Source organism: Pleurodeles waltl, chromosome 11 (genome assembly GCF_031143425.1).
Source record: "Pleurodeles waltl isolate 20211129_DDA chromosome 11, aPleWal1.hap1.20221129, whole genome shotgun sequence".
Taxonomy (NCBI): Eukaryota; Metazoa; Chordata; class Amphibia; order Caudata; family Salamandridae; genus Pleurodeles; species Pleurodeles waltl.
Genome location: NC_090450.1, coordinates 818,560,710 through 818,582,288, shown reverse-complemented (window position 1 = coordinate 818,582,288; position 21,579 = coordinate 818,560,710). Strand labels below are relative to the sequence as shown.

Sequence of the window (21,579 nt, the reverse complement as noted above, 5' to 3'; positions counted from 1 at the left end):
AGTGCTCGAAGTACAGTACGACTTGCGGGTGTAGTTCCCACTTACGGACTTGTTCCAACATCATGCTGAGCAGGTCTGAAAAATCTTTCTCTGCTCCCAGAAGGTATTCCGCTAACAGATTTACACACTTACAGTTTAGTATATGGCAGTCATGTTGTCTTTTCCGACCAGAACAACCTAGTGATATAGCCTTGAGAGCTAACTGGATAGCTAGTGATTCTAGGTAGTTGATGTGGAAGCCCTGTTCATGGGGCGTCCACATGTTCTGTCTGGTCATATCCTGTGGATGTGCCCCCGGCCCATGAGGGGCTGCAACAGGCAGCACACTCGCAAAGGGGAAAAAAGGAGAAATAAAGATATGTTCGATGGCATCTGTCGCTGTAGATACGCATGTTCTGCAATAGCTCGCCATCTGGTGTTGGGCCGGAGTGTTACAAGTTGTTTTTCTTCGAAGAAGTCTTTCGAGTCACGGCACCGAGTGACTCCTCCTTTTGTCTCCATTGCGCATGGGCGTCGACTCTATCCTCGATTGTTTTTTTTCCGCCATCGGGTTCGGACGTGTTCCTGTCGCTCCGAGTTTCGGAACGGAAAATTAGCTAATTTCGGAAGATTTTCGTCGGTATTGTTGCGTTCGGGATCGGCGTACTTACATTCAACACCGCATCGAAGATCGAAGAGCTCCGGTGCCCTTCGGGGTAGTTTTTTCGATCCTCCGTCGGGGCCTGGTCGGCCCGACCGCGTGCTGAAGAACGCCAATGGAACGGACCCCGTTTCGTTTCTGCCCCAAATGCCACAATAAATACCCCTACACAGACCAACACTTGGTCTGCAACCTGTGCCTGTCACCTGAGCACAGCGAAGACACCTGCGAGGCCTGTCGTGCGTTCCGGTCCCGAAAAACACTCCGAGACCGTCGAGCCAGAAGACTTCAGATGGCGTCCGCACCGACAGCCCAACGGGAGTTCGAGGAACAGAAAGAGGAAGGTACCTTCTCGATCCAAGACTCAGACTCCGAAGGATTCGACGATACACAAACCGTGAGTAAGACGTCGAAAACCACACAAAGAAACATTTACAAGGCCCAGGGGACGCCACTGCCACCAGGCCATGGCTCGACCCATAAATTCGGTGACCGACCGTCGGCACCGAAAAAGGCCCAAACAGTGCCGAGATCGTCCGACTCCGGTCGAGACACCGGCACGCAGCCTTCTCGGGACCGAGAAAGTGCTGGAGACAAGCCTCGACACCGTGATGCCGGTGTGGACACGGCTCGACGCCGAGACAGCGGCACCGAAACAGATCGACGCCGAGAGGTTTCGGCCCCGAAAAGGAAAAAAGTCACCTCGGAGCCGAAAAAACACGCAGACAAAGTTTCGATGCCGAAACAAACTGCAAGCGACCCAGCTTCAGGCTCTTATACAGAAGAGCACTCGCTAACCTCCCAAATGCAGAAGCATAGGTTTGAGGAACAGCTACAAGCAACTGATGTGGACCATACGCAAAAGCGTATCTTCATTCAGCAGGGGACAGGAAGAATAAGCACCCTTCCCCCCATTAGGAGAAAGAGGAGGTTGGAGTTCCAGACGGAACAAACACCACAACCAAAAGTGGTGAAAAGAGTTACACCACCACCCTCTCCTCCGCCCGTGATTGACGTTTCACCAGCACAAACTCCATCACACTCCCCAGCTCACACCACCATGAGCCAGGGTGACCAAGATCAGGACGCATGGGACCTATACGACGCCCCAGTGTCAGATAACAGTCCGGAGGCATACCCTGCGAAGCCATCTCCACCAGAAGACAGCACCGCGTACTCTCAAGTGGTGGCTAGAGCAGCACAATTTCACCACGTAAGCCTCCACTCAGAACAGGTCGAGGATGATTTCTTATTCAACACACTCTCCTCCACCCACAGCTCATACCAAAGCCTGCCTATGCTCCCTGGTATGCTCCGGCACGCAAAAGACATCTTTAAGGAGCCGGTTAAAAGTAGGGCAATCACACCAAGGGTAGAAAAAAAGTATAAGCCGCCTCCTACGGACCCGGTTTTCATCACTACACAGCTGCCACCAGACTCTGTCGTTGTAGGAGCAGCTAGGAAAAGGGCCAACTCTCACACATCTGGAGATGCACCACCCCCAGATAAAGAAAGCCGCAAGTTTGATGCAGCTGGTAAAAGAGTCGCAGCACAAGCTGCAAACCAGTGGCGCATCGCGAACTCCCAGGCACTACTTGCGCGCTATGACAGAGCCCACTGGGACGAGATGCAACATCTCATTGAACATCTGCCCAAGGACTTACAAAATAGGGCAAAACAAGTGGTTGAGGAGGGACAGGCCATCTCCAACAACCAGATCCGCTCCTCCATGGACGCTGCAGATACAGCTGCACGGACAATTAATACATCTGTAACTATCAGAAGGCATGCATGGCTCCGAACGTCTGGATTTAAACCAGAGATTCAACAAGCAGTTCTCAATATGCCTTTTAATGAAAAAGAACTGTTCGGTCCAGAAGTGGACACAGCGATTGAGAAACTCAAAAAAGATACGGACACTGCCAAAGCCATGGGCGCACTCTACTCCCCGCAGAGCAGAGGGAATTACAGCACATTCCGTAAAACGCCCTTTCGTGGGGGGTTTCGGGGTCAAAGCACACAAGCCAGCACCTCACAAGCCACACCGTCCAGTTACCAGGGACAGTATAGAGGAGGTTTTCGGGGACAATATAGAGGAGGGCAATTCCCTAGAAATAGAGGAAGATTCCAAAGCCCCAAAACCCCTACTACTAAACAGTGACTCACATGTCACTCACCCCCTCCACACAACACCAGTGGGGGGACGAATAGGTCATTATTACAAAGCATGGGAGAAAATCACTACAGACACTTGGGTTCTAGCAATTATCCAACATGGTTATTGCATAGAATTTCTACAATTCCCTCCAAACATACCACCAAAAGCACAAAATTTACCAACACACCATTCCAATCTCCTGGAGATAGAAGTGCAGGCACTATTGCAAAAGAATGCAATCGAATTAGTGCCAAACACACAAATAAACACAGGAGTTTACTCACTGTACTTTCTGATACCAAAGAAGGACAAAACACTGAGACCAATCCTAGACCTCAGAGTAGTGAACGCTTTCATCAAATCAGACCACTTCCACATGGTCACACTACAAGAAGTATTGCCATTGCTAAAGCTGCACGACTACATGGCAACTTTAGACCTCAAGGATGCTTATTTCCATATACCAATACACCCATCGCACAGGAAATACCTAAGGTTTGTATTCAAAGGAATACATTACCAATTCAAGGTACTGCCTTTCGGATTAACAACCGCACCAAGAGTCTTTACCAAATGTCTAGCGGTAGTCGCAGCACACATAAGAAGGCAGCAGATACATGTGTTCCCATATCTAGACGACTGGCTAATCAAGGCCCATTCGTTAATAGAGTGCTCAAATCACACAAATCATATCATACAAACCCTCTTCAAACTAGGGTTCACCGTCAATTTCACAAAATCCAAAATTCTGCCACGCAAGGTACAACAATACCTGGGAGCCATAATAGACACATCAAAAGGAGTAGCCACTCCAAGTCCACAAAGAATTCAAAATTTCAACACCATCATACAACGCATGTATCCAACACAAAAGATACAAGCAAAGATGGTATTACAACTCCTAGGCATGATGTCATCATGCATAGCCATTGTCCCAAACGCAAGACTGCACATGAGGCCCTTACAACAATGCCTAGCATCACAGTGGTCTCAAGCACAGGGTCACCTTCTAGATCTGGTGTTAATAGACCGCCAAACTTACCTCTCGCTTCTGTGGTGGAACAACATAAATTTAAACAAGGGGCGGCCTTTCCAAGACCCAGTGCCACAATACGTAATAACAACAGATGCTTCCATGACAGGGTGGGGAGCACACCTCGATCAACACAGCATACAAGGACAATGGAACGTACATCAAACAAAACTGCATATCAATCACCTAGAACTTCTAGCAGTTTTTCAAGCACTAAAAGCTTTCCAACCAATAATAGTTCACAAATACATTCTCGTCAAAACAGACAACATGACAACAATGTATTATCTAAACAAGCAGGGGGGGACGCACTCCACGCAGTTAAGCCTGCTAGCACAAAAAATTTGGCATTGGGCAATTCACAACCAAATTCGCCTAATTGCACAGTTTATACCAGGGATACAAAATCAACTCGCAGACAATCTCTCTCGAGATCACCAACAGGTCCACGAATGGGAAATTCACCCCCAAATTCTGAACACTTATTTCAAACTCTGGGGAACACCTCAGATAGACTTGTTTGCGACAAGGGAGAACGCAAAATGCCAAAACTTCGCATCCAGATACCCACACAAACAATCCCAAGGCAATGCCCTATGGATGAACTGGTCAGGGATATTTGCTTACGCTTTTCCTCCTCTCCCTCTCCTTCCTTACCTGGTAAACAAACTCAGTCAAAGCAAACTCAAACTCATATTGATAGCACCAACTTGGGCAAGGCAACCCTGGTACACAACGCTGCTAGACCTATCAGTGGTACCCTGCATCAAATTGCCCAACAGGCCAGATCTGTTGACACAGCACAACCAAAAGATCAGACACCCAGATCCAGCATCGCTGAATCTAGCAATCTGGCTCCTGAAATCCTAGAATTCGGGCACTTACAACTTACCCAAGAATGTATGGAAGTCATAAAACAAGCAAGAAGGCCATCCACCAGGCACTGCTATGCAAGTAAATGGAAGAGGTTTGTTTGCTACTGCCATATTAATCAAATACAACCATTACACACAACTCCAGAACAGGTAGTGGGTTACTTGCTTCACTTACAAAAATCTAACCTAGCTTTCTCTTCCATTAAGATTCACCTTGCAGCAATATCTGCATACCTGCAAACTACCTATTCAACTTCCCTATATAAAATACCAGTCATTAAAGCATTCATGGAGGGCCTTAGGAGAATTATACCACCAAGAACACTACCTGTTCCTTCATGGAACCTAAATGTTGTCCTAACTAGACTTATGGGTCCACCTTTTGAACCCATGCACTCCTGCGACATACAGTTCCTAACCTGGAAGGTGGCATTTCTCATCGCCATTACTTCCCTAAGAAGAGTAAGCGAGATTCAGGCGTTTACTATACAGGAACCTTTTATACAACTACACAAAAATAAAGTCGTCCTAAGGACCAATCCTAAATTTTTGCCAAAGGTTATTTCACCGTTCCATCTAAATCAAACAGTGGAACTTCCAGTGTTCTTTCCACAGCCAGATACCGTAGCTGAAAGGGCACTACATACATTAGATGTCAAAAGAGCATTAATGTATTACATTGACAGAACAAAAAACATCAGAAAGACTAAACAACTCTTTATTGCATTTCAAAAACCTCACGCAGGAAACCCAATTTCAAAACAAGGTATAGCCAGATGGATAGTTAAATGCATCCAAATCTGCTACCTTAAAGCTAAACGACAGCTGCCCATTACACCAAGGGCACACTCAACCAGAAAGAAAGGTGCTACCATGGCCTTTCTAGGAAACATCCCAATGCAAGAAATATGTAAGGCAGCCACATGGTCTACGCCTCACACATTCACCAAGCACTACTGTGTAGACGTGTTATCTGCACAACAAGCCACAGTAGGTCAAGCCGTATTAAGGACATTATTTCAGACTACTTCCACTCCTACAGGCTGATCCACCGCTTTTGGGGAAATAACTGCTTACTAGTCTATGCAGAACATGCGTATCTACAGCGACAGATGCCATCGAACTGAAAATGTCACTTACCCAGTGTACATCTGTTCGTGGCATCAGTCGCAGTAGATTCGCATGTGCCCACCCGCCTCCCCGGGAGCCTGTAGCAGTTTGGAAGTTACCTTCAATTATTTATATATGTATCATCTCAACCTTAAATAGGTGCATACTTAGTCACTCCATTGCATGGGCACTATTACTACAATTCAACTCCTACCTCACCCTCTGCGGGGAAAAACAATCGAGGATAGAGTCGACGCCCATGCGCAATGGAGACAAAAGGAGGAGTCACTCGGTGCCGTGACTCGAAAGACTTCTTCGAAGAAAAACAACTTGTAACACTCCGGCCCAACACCAGATGGCGAGCTATTGCAGAACATGCGAATCTACTGCGACTGATGCCACGAACAGATGTACACTGGGTAAGTGACATTTTCATTCTTCTTCTTGTGCCTTGATCAGGAAGGCATACAATTTTGACGCATCACATTCCCTGGTTTACTTGCCTTGGTAAATTTGGGAATGCACCAAAATTCATGGTTGGATGCGTGGGAACACCTTCCTGGTGCAGAGTAACAAAAGGCAGCAGCTTGCTCTGCCTTGCGTTACTCCAGATATACCAAGCCATGCAAGGTGGCCTTGTGTGGCTTGGTAAATCTGACGTAAGGATTGCGTTTTCCTAGCTTCACCCTGCATGACGCAAGAGCAAAGCAAACCTTTGATAAATCTGGGCCTCAATGAAATCACATTTAGGGACATGGAGGGATAAGGTGGGTTATCAGAGCAGGTATTAAGGCTGGGTTTATCTTAGGATGTGGGGCCATTTGTTCCACTAAGATCAACCATCTGTGGCAAGATGTAGTATTAATTCGTAGGCGTGGTTGTATTTGAAGGGCAAGAACTATAATGAGAATGGATCCATTTGGAGAACTGAGATGAATAATTAACAGTAGGCAAATGGGAACAACCCAGGAAATATTAAACAACATGTTAAGGAGAGGCACCCTGGCCTTGAGGGTTGTGAAGTACTTTGGCTTAGTGTGCTGTCAACCACTAGTGGCTGGGAGGGAGATCATCTGCATGATGTAGATTAAACAGTGCAGGTTGTTGATTGGAAAGTATGAGCATATTGGCTTTGTAGATATTAAGTATGTTCTTTATATATTGTTTCAGGAAATTTCTACAAAGAGACCTAGAATTGGTGTTTCCAAACATGAAGCAGGAGGATCCATCTGCACTTCAAAGAAAAAGGGTGGGGGCTGAGTGGGTGGGTGGCAAAGGACAAGCAGTGGACCAAGGACAAACAATTACTGATTTTTACACTCCTGATTTCGCCCTACATTACTGGATATGGTGAAATGGTATGGTGGTGGAGCCCCAACTTTCCTCACTTCAAGCAATCTAGAACAAAGAAAAGAACTCTGATGTGCTTGCAGAGACATGTTAAAGAAAATTGTCATTACATACGATGACTGTTTATCTGAAGCATTAGATAGTGGAGCTGATGGGGGGGGGGGGGGGGTATGGAAGATAAAGAATGAAACGTGTGGTGTGCAGAAGCCAAGGAGCGAATCATACTGTGTGCATGATAGAGGCATGGCTTATGAGTTATGTGTGAAAGGTCACAACTGTTGAGGATGATGGCATGAAGGGGCATGGTGGATGCCACATATGAACGGAGCAAGCAGAGTACATGTTTAATGGGGCAAAGCCATTGGTTTATGTGTGGAAACTGTGATACCCGTGGTATGTTTGTGTTAGGAGTGCTAAGTCTTTGACAGGCATTTGGAGGGCCCCAGCCCACTGATTTATTTGTCTAGAGTGGACAGAGACAGTAATATCTGTGTGGATGATGCAGAGCCCATGTTCCATATGTATGAAGGGCAGAGTCCATGTTGTATGTCCATGAGAGGTAGAGCCCACTTCGTGTAAATGAGAAGAGAAGCATGCATATCCATGACAAATGTGTGATATGGGCAGATCCCAGGATGTATGTATGGGAATGGGCAGAGCCCATAATGTGTAATGATAATTAACAATAGAGTGTGGAGAAGGCAGAGAGCCCATGTTTTATACGTGTGGACTGGGTCCAACCTGTGGTGTGTACATGTGTGAAGGGACAAAGTCCTTAGCATGTTATGTGGGAAGAGGAAGAGCATCCAGTGTGTGTGTCCATGAAGATGCAGAGGGCATGGAAATCGGGAGCCATGGTGTGTATATATGAGGAAGACAAAGGCAATGGTGTATCATGGTGGAGCCTTCAGAGCCTCTCGGGTTTGTATGTGTGATACACGAAGCGCTGACAGTATTATGTTATCAGCATTTGTATACTGAATTCCTGCCATTTGTGCAGCCTTCTGCACTTTTGCATATTGGCCTGTGCAAAGAGGAGGGAGAGTATGAATGTGTGAAAGCACAGACCTAAATGTGAGTGTGTGTATTTCTGCAGGTGCCTGGGGCAGAGTGTGTGTGAAGGGGCAGGACCCATCGTGTGCAAGTATGAAGAGGACAGAGGCTGTGGTGTGCTTTGTAAAGAATCACTGATGTTTGTGGAAAAGGAAGAGCTGATGGTGTTATTCTGTTAGCATTTGTATAGAGTATTTCTGCTATTTATACAATACCACAGTACTCTCTGTGCAGAGTCCGGCCACACGTTCCATGAATTTTGGTTTGCATAGGGCCAAGTACATTGCATGCACGTTCTGGGGTTGTAAAACATGTGATGGAATCAACAGCAACAGAGCTTATAGTCTGTAGATATAGCTCTTATCACCTTCTTTGCTTTCATTCGGACTCCAATTTGTCAAATACTTCCCCACAACCTGTTGAATGTTTTGTAAATCTTCCTCCTTCCCCAGAAAATTGTCCTCCATTGACTTTAGCGGCAGTGCCTGCCACAAACACCTGAGTTCACCCTCCTAGGGGACTCATAAGATTGAGGGTTATGCCTGACTGTGATGACAGCAATGTACATGTGTTCAGAGGCAGAGTGTATATGGTTCAAATGTACAATTGAGGACTAGATGGTTATAAATGATGCAAAGCTTTCCTTTGTGCTTCAGGACAATGTATAGATCAAGGGCATCTACTATCAGCTCTCCTTGCTCCACTACACTCTCCCATTAGTCAGAGCCAACCATTGGGTGGTGCTGCCAAAAGCGTTGGTGATGATGTGACTGAATTACGGTAAGTGTCTACAGCGACCTCCCTCAGAGATTATGTATCTATGAAATCAGTCATCGCACTAGACACCCAAAAGAATATTGCTTTCATCTACTGCCCACATCCTCAATCATTAAACATTTATTTAAATATTTGTAATTCTAAAACGTTTTCGAAATATAACTCTTCATTATTTTTACCTTTCATTTAATTTGTTTGTAAAGGGCTTGGATGTATGCTTGCTTAACAGCACTAAATTTAGTAAACAAGAGGTGAACAGTCTATCACTTATGTGCAATCAATCATTTGCACATTGGGATATTAGGGAAACAACCATGTCTTCAGTTCTGTCATAAAACGGTGATGGTTGCTCTGTGCCTACAGATCTACCAAGAGTTTGTTCCACAGCCAAGCTCCCTGTACAGCAAATGTTTTGTAGCTGGAACAGGTTTTCTGAAACCTGCGAAGATGCAGATAGATGCCCTTGATAAATCTCAAAGCACAACCAGAGATGTAGTGGTGAACATATCTCTCAGAAATCTGGGAACTACCCCCTCATGGTGTTTATATATTATACACAAGCAACAACATCTTAAATGTAATATTTTGACATTGGTAACCAATTATGACTTGTCAAGACTGGGGTGATATGCTCGGTAGAGCATCTACCAGTTGCCAGACAGGCCACTGTATTTTGCAGATGCTGCAAATAACAATTGAAAATTTAGGAATGCCAAGATATAGCCAATTGCATTGGGCTATTGTTTGATAGAATTAAATCACCTGTCATTGATTCATGTTTGAAAACTGGTAGGAAGGGCAAGCTACGGTGCAGAATCCAGAATGTTTAGTGATAGGTTTTGGATACTGCCTTGATCTGCTGTATAATGGATGTTTTCCTAGCCTTAGTGAAGACGAAATCTGAGATTTTATTAAAAAAAACAATGAGGCTTGTATATTATGCATAACTGTATGATACTGGCGGCCATGCAGCAGCAATGAGAGGTGGCACAAAAGTCAGTGATGTGACTTGCAGTATTTAGAAGGTTGAGCAGAAGACAACACCCTCTCTTACACTGTGACAAAGCCAAGGATTTTATTGAGCGATGACACCAAGGATCTTTTGGAATGTAAAGGAACAAGAAGAGGGCCCAACTGAGATGGATGGAGAGATGGCTGCAGCGTACCAACGTAGGGGATGAGACAGTGAGGCCAGTGAAGGTGCTGGGCTTAAGATGAACTTGAAAAAACTAGAGAGTAATAGTAGGCAAAACCACGCCAGAAGCAAGCAGGGCAGTAATGCGAGCAGAAGAAGATATAAATAAGAGAAGCAAAATGCATTAAAGGCTGAACAGAGATATGAGCTCCCAAGAGGAAGGAATATTATACATGCCTCATTGTCTTTGATAAAAGCTCACATTTCCTCTTCACTGAAGCTTTGACAATCTAATTTTATAGCAAGGCAATGAGCAGGACAACATGCAGGTTTAAAGCCGGTAGAGGACTTGGAAAGCCATATGTTCAGCTGCCTTAAGGTAGAAGGACCTGAAGGTTGCTGCATGAGACTAATCTGTGACATTGATGATGTCCTTGAGCCTGGAGGCAGCAAAGGAGGCTTTGGAGTCATGGCACCAAAAATGGAGTGGGCCCACAGGAAAGAAGTGCTAATGTCCGCAGATGTTATGAGCCAGACCCAGTGGGCTAATGTGGGCCAAGAGACTGGGTTGTGAGGGGACTTGAAGGAAAGCAGACGTTGGTTCGAAGATTAGAAGTCTTGCAGTTCAACAGATGTTTTCCTGAAGGCAGGAAGCCACACAGAGGGTCAGAAAGTAAGGTTGGAGAACCGAGCAAGAAGCTGTTTTGATGCATACCAAGATGTAGAAAGGGCTCTGACATCAGACCCTCTACCAGGAGTTCAGGCAGAGCAGGAAAGTCAGTTTAAGAGGGCAGTCTTAGAAGGATAGAGAGGAATTGGGGAAAAATAGGCCAGGAAGGAGAGAATGACCAGAACATCCCAAGTACAGGAGTAGTCAGGTTGAGGGGAGCTCTTAAGGCTGATGCCCTTCATGAGATGGCAGACCAGAAGGTCTTTATCCAGAGATCGAATTATAAAGAGGTAAGAGGGCTACTGTGGCCGAGCGATCAACATTAATCATCATATGTAGGAAAGACCACTGAAAAACAGACATCAAAGGAAGTTAGACATATTTAGTAGAGAAGGGAGTAAGAGGATCGGTCCCTTCCTAGGCACCAATGAAGCCTGGCCTTCCAGGCAGAGGCATCAGACTGGGGAGTGCCAAGGGCCAGAATTCATCAACCAGATCTGCAGTGACCTCCGATAGGCCTGGCCATTTTAGGGATCTCCAGAGATTTTCCACACTACCCAGTGGAGGTGGCCCATCAGGATGAGTTCTTGGGTTGGTCCTTGGGCCCCAGAAACAGGGACAGAAGGAAAGTCCATAGCATGCTCCAGAAGTTGGGGAAACCAGGCCCAAAAGGGCCAATGGGGTGTGATCCTGGGTTCTAAGTTTTTAGGAGACAAGGTCTCTAAATCTTAAACCTTGTGTCAGTGTCTTTACATCTTGTAGTCAGATCTGGCATTTCCGATGCAGAGTGTCATTTGTCTGTATCCAGTGTGGTCTGTGTCGGTGTTTTAATGTTTTGGAGACTTTAGCCTTTATTTTATGCCTGGCGGTCTTAGGGTTAATGTGGCGGTATCACCACCAACAGGCTGGCAGTATATACCACCACATTATGAGATTAGTGGGTTGGCTGCAGCCAACCCGCCACTTCTCCACTTGGTGGTATGAGCCACCGGGCCAGAGGTATCTACCTCCAGCCCAGCAGCCGACATAGTCGCGCCGGCCTACCACCATGGTTTTCGTGGCTTTAGTAACGCCACAAAAACCATGGTGGTAGGCCCTATTGGTGACTAGGAATTCCTTCCCTGTCACCGGTAGGCAGCTCCCCCACCCCCCCCCCCCCCACACTCACCTGACGCCCCCCTCCTATCCACTCACTCACTCACCCACCCATACACAAACACACACCACACAACTGACCCCACCCCATCCCCTACCCCCACTACAGTCATAGCGCCCCTCACACTCCCCTCCCGCATACACACACATAGACACCCACATGCACCAGGCATACACCCATTCACTTAGACATACACGCATTCATTCACACACTGACATACATGCATTCATTCACGCACTGACATACTCACACACATTCTAACACAATCACACTGACATGCGGACACGTACTCACCTCACCATTCTTACACGCATTCACTCACACGCACAACACACTCAGACATTCATGCACAAACACAACATCCTCCACCCTTCCACCCCTCCCCCTCCCCTGTCGAGAAGGTCTTCCAGCAGGGAACGGGAAGGGGCACTGCAACCGCCCAGCAACGCCCCGCCAGCAGAAAACTGCCAGGACGTATTACTGGTCATAATACATCTGGCAGCGTTCTACTGGTGTGGCGGTGTTGGTGGTAGCGCCAGCCTATCACCATCCACCATCATGAGCAATGCCGGATTGCAGCCCTTATAGTGGCGGAATTCAGGCAGTGTTCACAATATGGTGAATGGATGGTTGCCGCAGTGGTGGAGTGTTGGCAGTCGCCAATGTTATAATTAGTGCCTTTGTCTCCTAAAACTGACAACCTTGATTCATCTAGATGACAAGTTGTGCACCGACCAGAAAAATTGTTCATTGTTCCGGACTCAAGACCCAATTCTTATTTATGCCAGTATTTGGAGCATATGTTTAGGACCCACTAGGGTGGACTGTATCCAATTAATTAGTCCTTTTGAAATACTTCAAGCGTTTAAAAAGCCCACGGCTGCGGTGCCGTTGGATGCAACAAAACGCACGTTGAAAAGAACTTTACCTTAGGAATCTGCAATAAGTTATTTTTATATGACTCTTAAACCAGGTGTGAAGCTATTCCATGAAGCCAATATTTAATACTGATGAAATTTACATAAAAAATAATAAGTTCAGCTTAATTACTGCATTAATCAGATTCGCTTTTGGTTAAAGCATCCACCACAGAATCAAACTGTGAAAAGGAGAATCCGGGGGAGAAGGGCACAGGGAGGGAAGACATAAGAACGAAATTGGGATGAACCAGGATGAAGTTGTCCGTTACCCAACGTTCTGGGTGCCAGTTCACAGAGGAGGAGATGGAGGTTCAGGTGCATGGATAAGAGGCATACATCCCTGGGACCTCAAAGAAGGAACAGAAGACCAAGAAATATCCAGGATCAATATCCAGCGCCTGGAATCTTTGAGGTGCCTTATGCACCAGTCAGCAGTAGAACTGGGTAGACCCAGGAAGTACTCTGCGATCACCGAAAGGTTGTTGTAAATGCAATGTTCCCATACATCTTGGAAAAAGTCCTTTAAGGGCTTGGACCTCTCGCCTAATAGCATATTGACATACTTTACCTCTAGCCATGCACAGGTATATGCAGCAGTGTGACTTGTTCTTGGTGAGGCTTTTTATAGCGAAAGTGCCTCCAAGGAGCTCTTGGACATTTATACGAAGGCCGGAGACCAGAGGCCTCAGCTGTCAGGGCGTCCGAGCCCTAAACTGCACACATCCAAATAGATTGCCATATCTGGAGAAGAACAGAAGATGGCTCTGCTATTCCAGGCCTCTATGTTCAAAAGCCACAGTTGAGTGCTGACCTACACTTGTGATCCTGGGAGCCGAGGTCAGAGTAGGACAGGCCTTGGGGAGATGGGCAGTTTTCTGCTTCTTAAGAGCTCAGCCTAGGTTGCCTTGATGGAGATTGCTAGGATACCAATGAGGTGTGCTAGGGATCTCAAGGGAAGTCAGGAAGCTTATAAGGCAGACTTTAGTTCCTGCCTAATGAGAGCAAACTTCTTCCCTGGGAGACTGACGATGCAAGAGTCTGTGTCTACTGAAAAACCCAGGAAGTGGTAGGGAGTGCGAAAGGAATTCTGGAAATTGACCAGAATGCCTAGACTGTGAAGGAGGGAGACTATGCTGGGAAAGAGTGTTTGGACATCGATGCTTGAGGAAGATGTTGCCCTGATAAATGATAAGGTGTATGCTCCTGGATATTAGGTGAGAAACCCACCATGGTTAGAATCTTGGTAAAGAACCAAGAGGCAAAGGGCAGACCAAAGGGAAGGCAACGGGATCGCCACACCTGATGCTTCCATTGGAACTTTAAGAAAGGATGATCATTTTGGTCAGATAGGAATTGGGAAATGGGCCTTTTTTTTTTTTTGTTAGTCCTCATTCACCCTAGGCAGTGCGTAGAACTCCCTTTGCCTGTCAACCGACACATGGGAAGTTACTTTCGGCCAGGGGTTACCCTCTCTTCTCGACCAATCCTTAGACTATCTTAAGTCCCCAAGGATTTCAGAGTAGGGTGTGTAATCATCGGACCAATAACACAAAACCATATCAATTTCAACAAACAAAAAATAAAAGTAAAGTTACAACCCTCAGTGATCTAGTTTCCAATCCAACAGTGGTGCCCAGAAATCCACTCGCACCTTATCTTTTCCCCCTATAGCTTGATCCAAATCTGCTATACTTAATATATCTCTAAGCCATTCTGCATATCCTGGCGGAGCCATCGACATCCATTTCCTGCATATCTCTCGTCTCCCCAAAACTATTGCATAGAATATTAACTTTTTCTCTCTCACCGTAACAGGCCGTCCCAACCAATCCTGGGTTTGCCCGAAAATTATCAACCTTAAGGAGGCCTCTATTCTCTGTTTCAGAATACTCGAAATAGCTCCACATACTTCTTACCAAAAGTGACGAACATCCAAGCATTTCCAAAACATATGAATATCAGTAGCTTGGGCCACCCCACATTTTGAACAGTTCACCCCCTGGCCTCCTTTCATTTTAAATAATTTATCTGGAGAAATGTAAGCTCTATGTAGCGTGTAATAATGATTTTTCTTTAGCGCAGCGGGTTTCACTGTACCATGGAGCAGCGCTAATGACTCCTTCCACCACCTTTCAAGCAGTTCTTCCGAAAAACAATCTCCCCACAATTTTGCAGGAAGGTCAAAATCGCCATCTACCCCTTCCAGGATCCCCCAGTACCAAGCTGACACTTTGTGGGGGCCTATTAAAGGGCACGGGATAATCACATCCAAAGGGTTGTTCTTACCCACACCTTCCTTAATCCCTTTGGCCCATTCTCTAACTTGCAAATATTTCCACCTAGACAGGGCTCCTCTCGTTAGTAACACTAATTCTTCCCATGAAAGCAGGTCTCCTTCAAAAAACAACTCTCCCCAGTGCTCTACTCCCGCCTGTTTTAACGGTAACGCTAGTATATCTTGAAAACATTCTGGAGTACCCGGGGAATCCCAAATAGGCGCATTGGAATTATAGTAGGTTAGTTTTACTAATCGCCTGATCCGATACCAGCATTCCGCTAGGCCCCGCATAATTTTCAGCCTTATCTTCTTGTAGAATTTGGGGTCCCCAAATTTTAAAATAAAGTTTGTTGACGCACCCTTAATATTAGAAGCCATTGTTTTGAACATTAGACCAACTGTTGTAGAGTCCGATATAGAAAAAATTCTGAAGTTCTTTAAAAGGAAAGCCCAAGCATAATATTGCAAATCCGGTAATGCCAAACCTCCCTTTTGCTTACGCCGCCTCAACTTTCTCCTTGAAATTCTAACCCCCTTAGAGTTCCAAATAAAATCGCTTATTAGGCACTGCATTTTTTATATATATTTTTTCTGCATAGGGAGTGGAGAAGTTGAAAACAAAAAATTCCATTTTGGGAGAATAGACATTTTTACCAAGTTAACCCTGCCTATAATAGACAAAGGGAGATGGGTCCAGCCTTTTAATAGGCCCTTGCATTCCAACAGTAATTTAACCTGATTCCTCTCTACTAGTTGATCAATATTTTGAGGTATCAAAGTTCCCAAATATCTGATTTCCTTCTTACAATGGACTGATTTATAATCCATATTCCATGCCATTATCTCTGTTTTATCTACATTCACCTGATACCCTGAAATCTTGCCGAATTCTTCCGCGAGCCTGATAGCCTCAGGGAATGCCGTTGAAAGGTTATCAGTAAAAAGCAAAAGATCGTCTGCGTACAGAGATAATTTTTTCTCCCAGCCCTGACAACGGAAAGGGGAAATCACCCTGTTTCGCCGAATCTTTCTTGCAAAAGGCTCCATATACAAATTAAACAGTACAGGGGATAACGGGCAACCCTGTCTAGTACCCCTTGCAATAACAATTGGGCCGGTAAGATTCCCATTCACTAATATTCTGGCGGTGGGGGCCTTATAGATTTGATTTACTACTCCACACACATTAGTTCCCAGATTAGCCTTCCTTAACAAAAACTTTAAATAGTCCCAATTTACTTGATCGAAGGCTTTGGCTGCATCAATTGTAATAATCCCCAACGGGGAATCGAGTGATACCGCAAGGTCTATTGCCCCAATCAATTCGTAAGTCAACTCGTGGAGGTATCTACCTTTTGAAAAGCCCTTCTGGTCTGAGTGTATTAAGTTATTTGCAACTTTATTTAGTCTGTCTGCTATAATTTTAGAAAATAGCTTATAATCACTATTCAAACGTGAGATAGGTCTGTAAGATGCACGGTTTGTCGGGTTTTTACCCGGCTTCAAAATCAACGTAATAACCGCTTCATTCCAGGAGAGAGGCATATCTATCTCATTAAAAAAGATTCTACCAAATAATTCCAACAAAATCGGGCTTATAAGGTCACCTAAGGCTTTATACACCTCCACCGGGATACCGTCGGGGCCCGGAGCTTTCCCGTCTTTGCCCCCCCGCTAGGGCCGCCCTTACCTCTTCAGCTGTAATAGGGCCATTTAACCATTCCCGAGTTTGTTGCGAAATCTGTGGCAGGGTATCTTGAGCTAGCCAGTTTTCTATCCGCTTTACTTGCCCATCCACATGTTCCGTATACAGGGATACATAAAAATCTTGAAACCCACGTTCAATATCCTCCCTATATATCAGTTTTTCACCTGTATCCTCGATCATTATTTCCTTAATCTGGCTCCTAACCAGATCTGATTTGGCTTTCCAAGCTAACAGCTTCCCTGAATTTTCCCCATATTCAAAGTGCCTTAACTTGCTGACCTCCCATCTTTTTGCAATGCGTGCCTGCAAAATATCAGCCAGTTGCGATCTTAACTCAGCCAATTCCACTCTTCCAGTCTCCTCCTCCTGCGACCCAATCCCTCTACCAACCAACACTTCGGTTTTTAACAGCATCTCCTGCTCCAAAGCCCTTATTTTATCTCTAAACACTTTATATTTGTAGCATGCTATACTTTTGAGTACCCCTCGTATTACCGCCTTAAAAGAATCCCAAACCACTGGTAATGGTGCCGACCCTATGTTAATGTTAAAAAAGGCCTCGGATTCCCTACGTACATACAGCAAAACGTCTTCATCTAATAATAGTGCACGCTCCAATGTCCATCTTCTAACCTGCCTTCTCTGTGGAGCAGACAAATGCAAGATTACTGCTGCATGGTCCGACAAATGTGGCGGCAAATATTCGACTTCTTCAACGTTTTCCAACAACCTTTCATCAACTAAGAAATAATCGATACGTGACGCGTGGCTATATTTCTTATTAAAAAAGGAGAAGGCTCTAGCCTCCCCTTTCTTCTTCCGCCAAATATCACACAGACCTTGGTCTTTCATCATTCTCTTTAAAAAACATTGCGCTTTGGGTGTACCCAAAGACCTACAAGAGTCAGACCTATCCAATCTATTGTCCAGAACCACATTAAAGTCACCCGCCATAATGACTGAATCTGAGAATCCAATAAGCTGAGAGAATACTACCTTTAAAGGACCGCTGTCGTCGCAGTTTGGGCCGTAATAGCCGGCCAGAACTAAGGACATTTCATTCACCTGTACTTTAACTATAATCCATCGACCAGATTGGTCTGTCTTTATTTCGGAGATTTGAAATCCTTGTTTAATTAAAATGGCTACCCCCCTTGTATGGAAATTGTGGGAGGTGCAAAAACACATTTGCACCCACTTTTGAGTGCTAAATAGCTCTTTGCACTCGTCCTCCGCCAAATGAGTTTCCTGCAAAATTAAAATTTGCGCCGGGGAATCCTTTAAATATTGAAGAATTCTGTTTCGTCTCGACTTAGTTCTCAACCCATTAATATTCCACGAGAGAAGTTTTATCATAAGCTTGCCCTCCCCCTGACCCATGCCGATTTTAATCATTTAAAATTAACCCACCACCCCACCGCCTAGGTGAACGAGAAACAATTTCTGAACTTATCCCCAAAAACTCACCCCCTTGTAACCCCCCCACCATAACCCCACCCAAGGAGAACCCCCCCACTATTTCAGCCACCATGGGCCTGATTTTAGAGTGCCCTGCCTACCTGGGGGGCACAAAATTCAAGAACTTATTGCAAATATTACACATGATCAGCCTGTTCTTTCCTGATAGCATCTAACAATTCATCTGCCTTATCTATCTCTCTTATATTATACATTTTGTTATTATGCATTATTCGTAAAAAAGCTGGGAATTTCAATTGAGCCGTGGCTCCAAGTTTTTTGAATTCATCTAGCCTTTTTCCCAGCTCCCACTGCCTGTCCATAGTGATTTTAGATAAGTCAGATCTGATCTCAAAAGTCACATTATCCATCTTTAATGCCTTCTGTTGTAACGTCTTGGTCAAAATTTTCTCTTTTAGATGATAAGTTAAGAAGTTAACTAAAATTTTCCTTGGTCTTGTACTACTGGGCCGCCTCATGAAGGGATCCCGGTGGACTCTCTGAATGTCTCTTTTGATCTCTTCATTACTTTCCTCCAGCTCACAGACCGATTTGATTAGTGAAACAACGTATGACTTAAGATTTACTCCTTCTGCTCCTTCCGGAACTTTTAACAATTTTAAGTTGTTCCTACGTGAATGGTTTTCCAGATGCTCGATCCTAACTTGTAAGCCTTGTTCTTTTTCACTCAGGCCTTGGATTTCATCTTTGTGGCGCTTCAACTCCTCCTTTATCCCCCCCACTGTTTCCTCTAAAGTCTGGATCCTCTCCATCAAGTTATAAAAAAAAAATTCCAATACCTCGCAAGCTTCTCGAATTTCGCCTTGATTGCACTCCGAACTTGCGAACCCTTTCTTTATATCCTCCGATATGGAGAGGATCACTTCCTCCATAGAGGGGGTATGCCTCAGATCTGGGGGGGGACTAACGACTTGTACTGCTTGGCCTAATTCTTCTTGTTGTGGAGTGGGCAACATATCACCTTGACATATCATATCAGCACCCATGCCACCTTGTGAATTCTCGTACAAGGGTGAATTTACAAATACGGGGGAAAAACCTTCTGCGGCCTCTTTACCAGCAGGTATACCACTTCCAACGTCTTTAATCACAAAAGTATCCATTTTCCCTTGCCCAGGCACTAGCACAATATCCTCTGGCCCGGCCCTAAAGTAAGACTTTAAAGAGGGTGTCAGTCTATGTTTTATTTTTGTTCTTCCTTCAATCCCTTCTCTTTTTTTTTTTTGGGCAGTTCGCCAAAGCCTGGGTTTTTCCCTTTCCCTTCAGCTTCCCTAGGCTATTACTGGCCTCCGGATCCCTTCTGTCCCCAGTTATCTCCTGCCCCCCTACCTGCCATAAGCTGAAGGAGGGCTGGGGTGGGGCGGAGCTCTTCTCCTCCTCTCGAGCCTTGCCTGAGGCTCCAGCACCAGCTACTTTCTCGCTGGCTCTTCTCGATACGTCCACAGAAGCACGTATAACCGCGCTACCAAGCTCCCGGGTTGTCTTCCCGGGAGCCTTGCCGGTGCTGGCGTTTCCGGGATTCCCCCGAAGGGGAATCCTTGCCGATCCTCTGCGCGCCCGGCGGAGCTCCAGTGCGGCACGTCCCCAGTGCCGGAGTCTCCCGCCGGGTGCCTCGTCCGGATTACAGCGCGAGCGGCTCGCCGGGAATGGCGCTTCCTCCCAACACATTCGGCCGATCCTCTCCGCGTGAGTGCCACGCCCCCCAGGTACGGCAGACGTCACGTCTAACGAGCTGCGGCCGTGACGGCCCTAACGCAGCCCGCCATGTCCTCCTCCAAGCCGGGAAATGGGCATTTTTGCAGTTAGTCGTATCACCTTAGACAGGAAGGAGGTTGTTCCGAAGGTGTCCTGAAGATGTATTTCTTCTATCTTGAAATGGTTGTATTGAAACCATTGATTGAGAGCTCTGAAGTTGATTTCCGGACAAATGCCCTTTACCTTCTTGCAGGTGAGTAAGATCGAGGTCACATACCTGCCTTAGGAGGAGGCACAATTGATGGTGCCCTTGTTCACCATGTCTGCAACCTTCTGGTCCATTATGGTAGATTCCTCTGGTAGAAAGGGGATGGAAGAGGTCTACAGGACAGGAATGGGGTAACCAAGAAATCTTATGGGTAGTTAGAGACTGTCTGAAGGAGTAAGAAGGGAGCGGGTTATCTATTTTAGTCCTACGGGGCACTTTCAAATATTGTAAACTTATATATAGGCAAAACACAATGGCGAAATTCAGAAAGCAAACAATCTCAGTAATGTAACTGACCAACATGAATCCGAGGGAGCAAGCAGGGTCATAAGCATGTGTCTGCCAATTTCTTTATCTAGTGTATGACAGTGGAACCCTCCTTAGTCTCTTGCTGGAAGCTTGCCTTGCCCCAGAATCTCACATCCTTTAACATCAACACATTATGCAGCAGTTTTGCTCACCCTTGGCTGTTCTTGCATCCATGTGCAGATTATACTGCCAAGCATGTCAGCATCCTAAGCCCAGCAAGGCGGCCCACTCAGATAAGAATTGCATTTATGATTTAGAAAGCTAAAACACCATGGAACCTCCTTTAGACCACACATTTGCTTTGAAAGGGGAAGTAGGAAGGTGACCCTACATGTATAATATTTGTGGATCTTCTAGTGTCTCAGCAGTTGTCTTTGAATGATTGGTGGATCGTACCATGAAGTATACTTGACAGACAATTAATGAGCATCACTACAGAACCAGTCTACTATTACCTTTTCTGTTAACAGAGATATTTGCATTGAAAGTGTCTAGTCAGTAGTCAAGACAAATATAAAGCCTGCAGTCCAAGATCTGCAAGGCAGAGGAAGGGCAAGTGACTAAAGAGTAAAACTTCGAAGTGAGTGTTAGCCCACCCTGTGGAAAACTAATACAAGTAGTCCCTCAAGAAAGAGTCTGTGTATGCAATATCTTGATTCCTGTCTGGTAAGGATGTCAAGTAGGAGTGGGAATCTTGCACAGTAAGTTTTAGTTTTAGCTCACTTACTGTCCTGGAACTGGTGAGAGTGACAAAGGAGCCCCATAGCCTACTTCCAATCTGTGGATGCCCCGGTTTTCATCACTAGCCCTGGTTTAGCTGGTTGATCTTCAGTTTAGGCCCCCTCCAAAACCTCAGCTTCCTTGCCTAGTCGTCTTTCAAGCACAAGCTGTCATGTAGGGTACCTCCTACACAACAACCCCTGCCAATATTGAATCCTAAACATTCTCTGAGATAGTGTCACAAA

At 45.5% G+C, this 21,579-nt stretch overlaps 1 protein-coding gene across 5 annotated transcripts in view; it reads left to right on the top strand.

Moving 5' to 3' along the window:
* RNF215 (ring finger protein 215) overlaps nucleotides 1-9,257 on the top strand; it is a 105,543-nt gene extending 96,286 nt beyond the window's left edge. For all 5 annotated transcript variants that reach the window (XM_069214633.1, XM_069214632.1, XM_069214631.1 and 2 more), the window contains one exon: nucleotides 6,987-9,257. In XM_069214633.1, coding sequence (XP_069070734.1) covers nucleotides 6,987-7,009 — 23 coding nt within the window. In that variant the 3' untranslated portion in view covers nucleotides 7,010-9,257. The remainder of the gene's footprint in view (nucleotides 1-6,986) is intronic.
* Nucleotides 9,258-21,579: the final 12,322 nt, after the last annotated feature.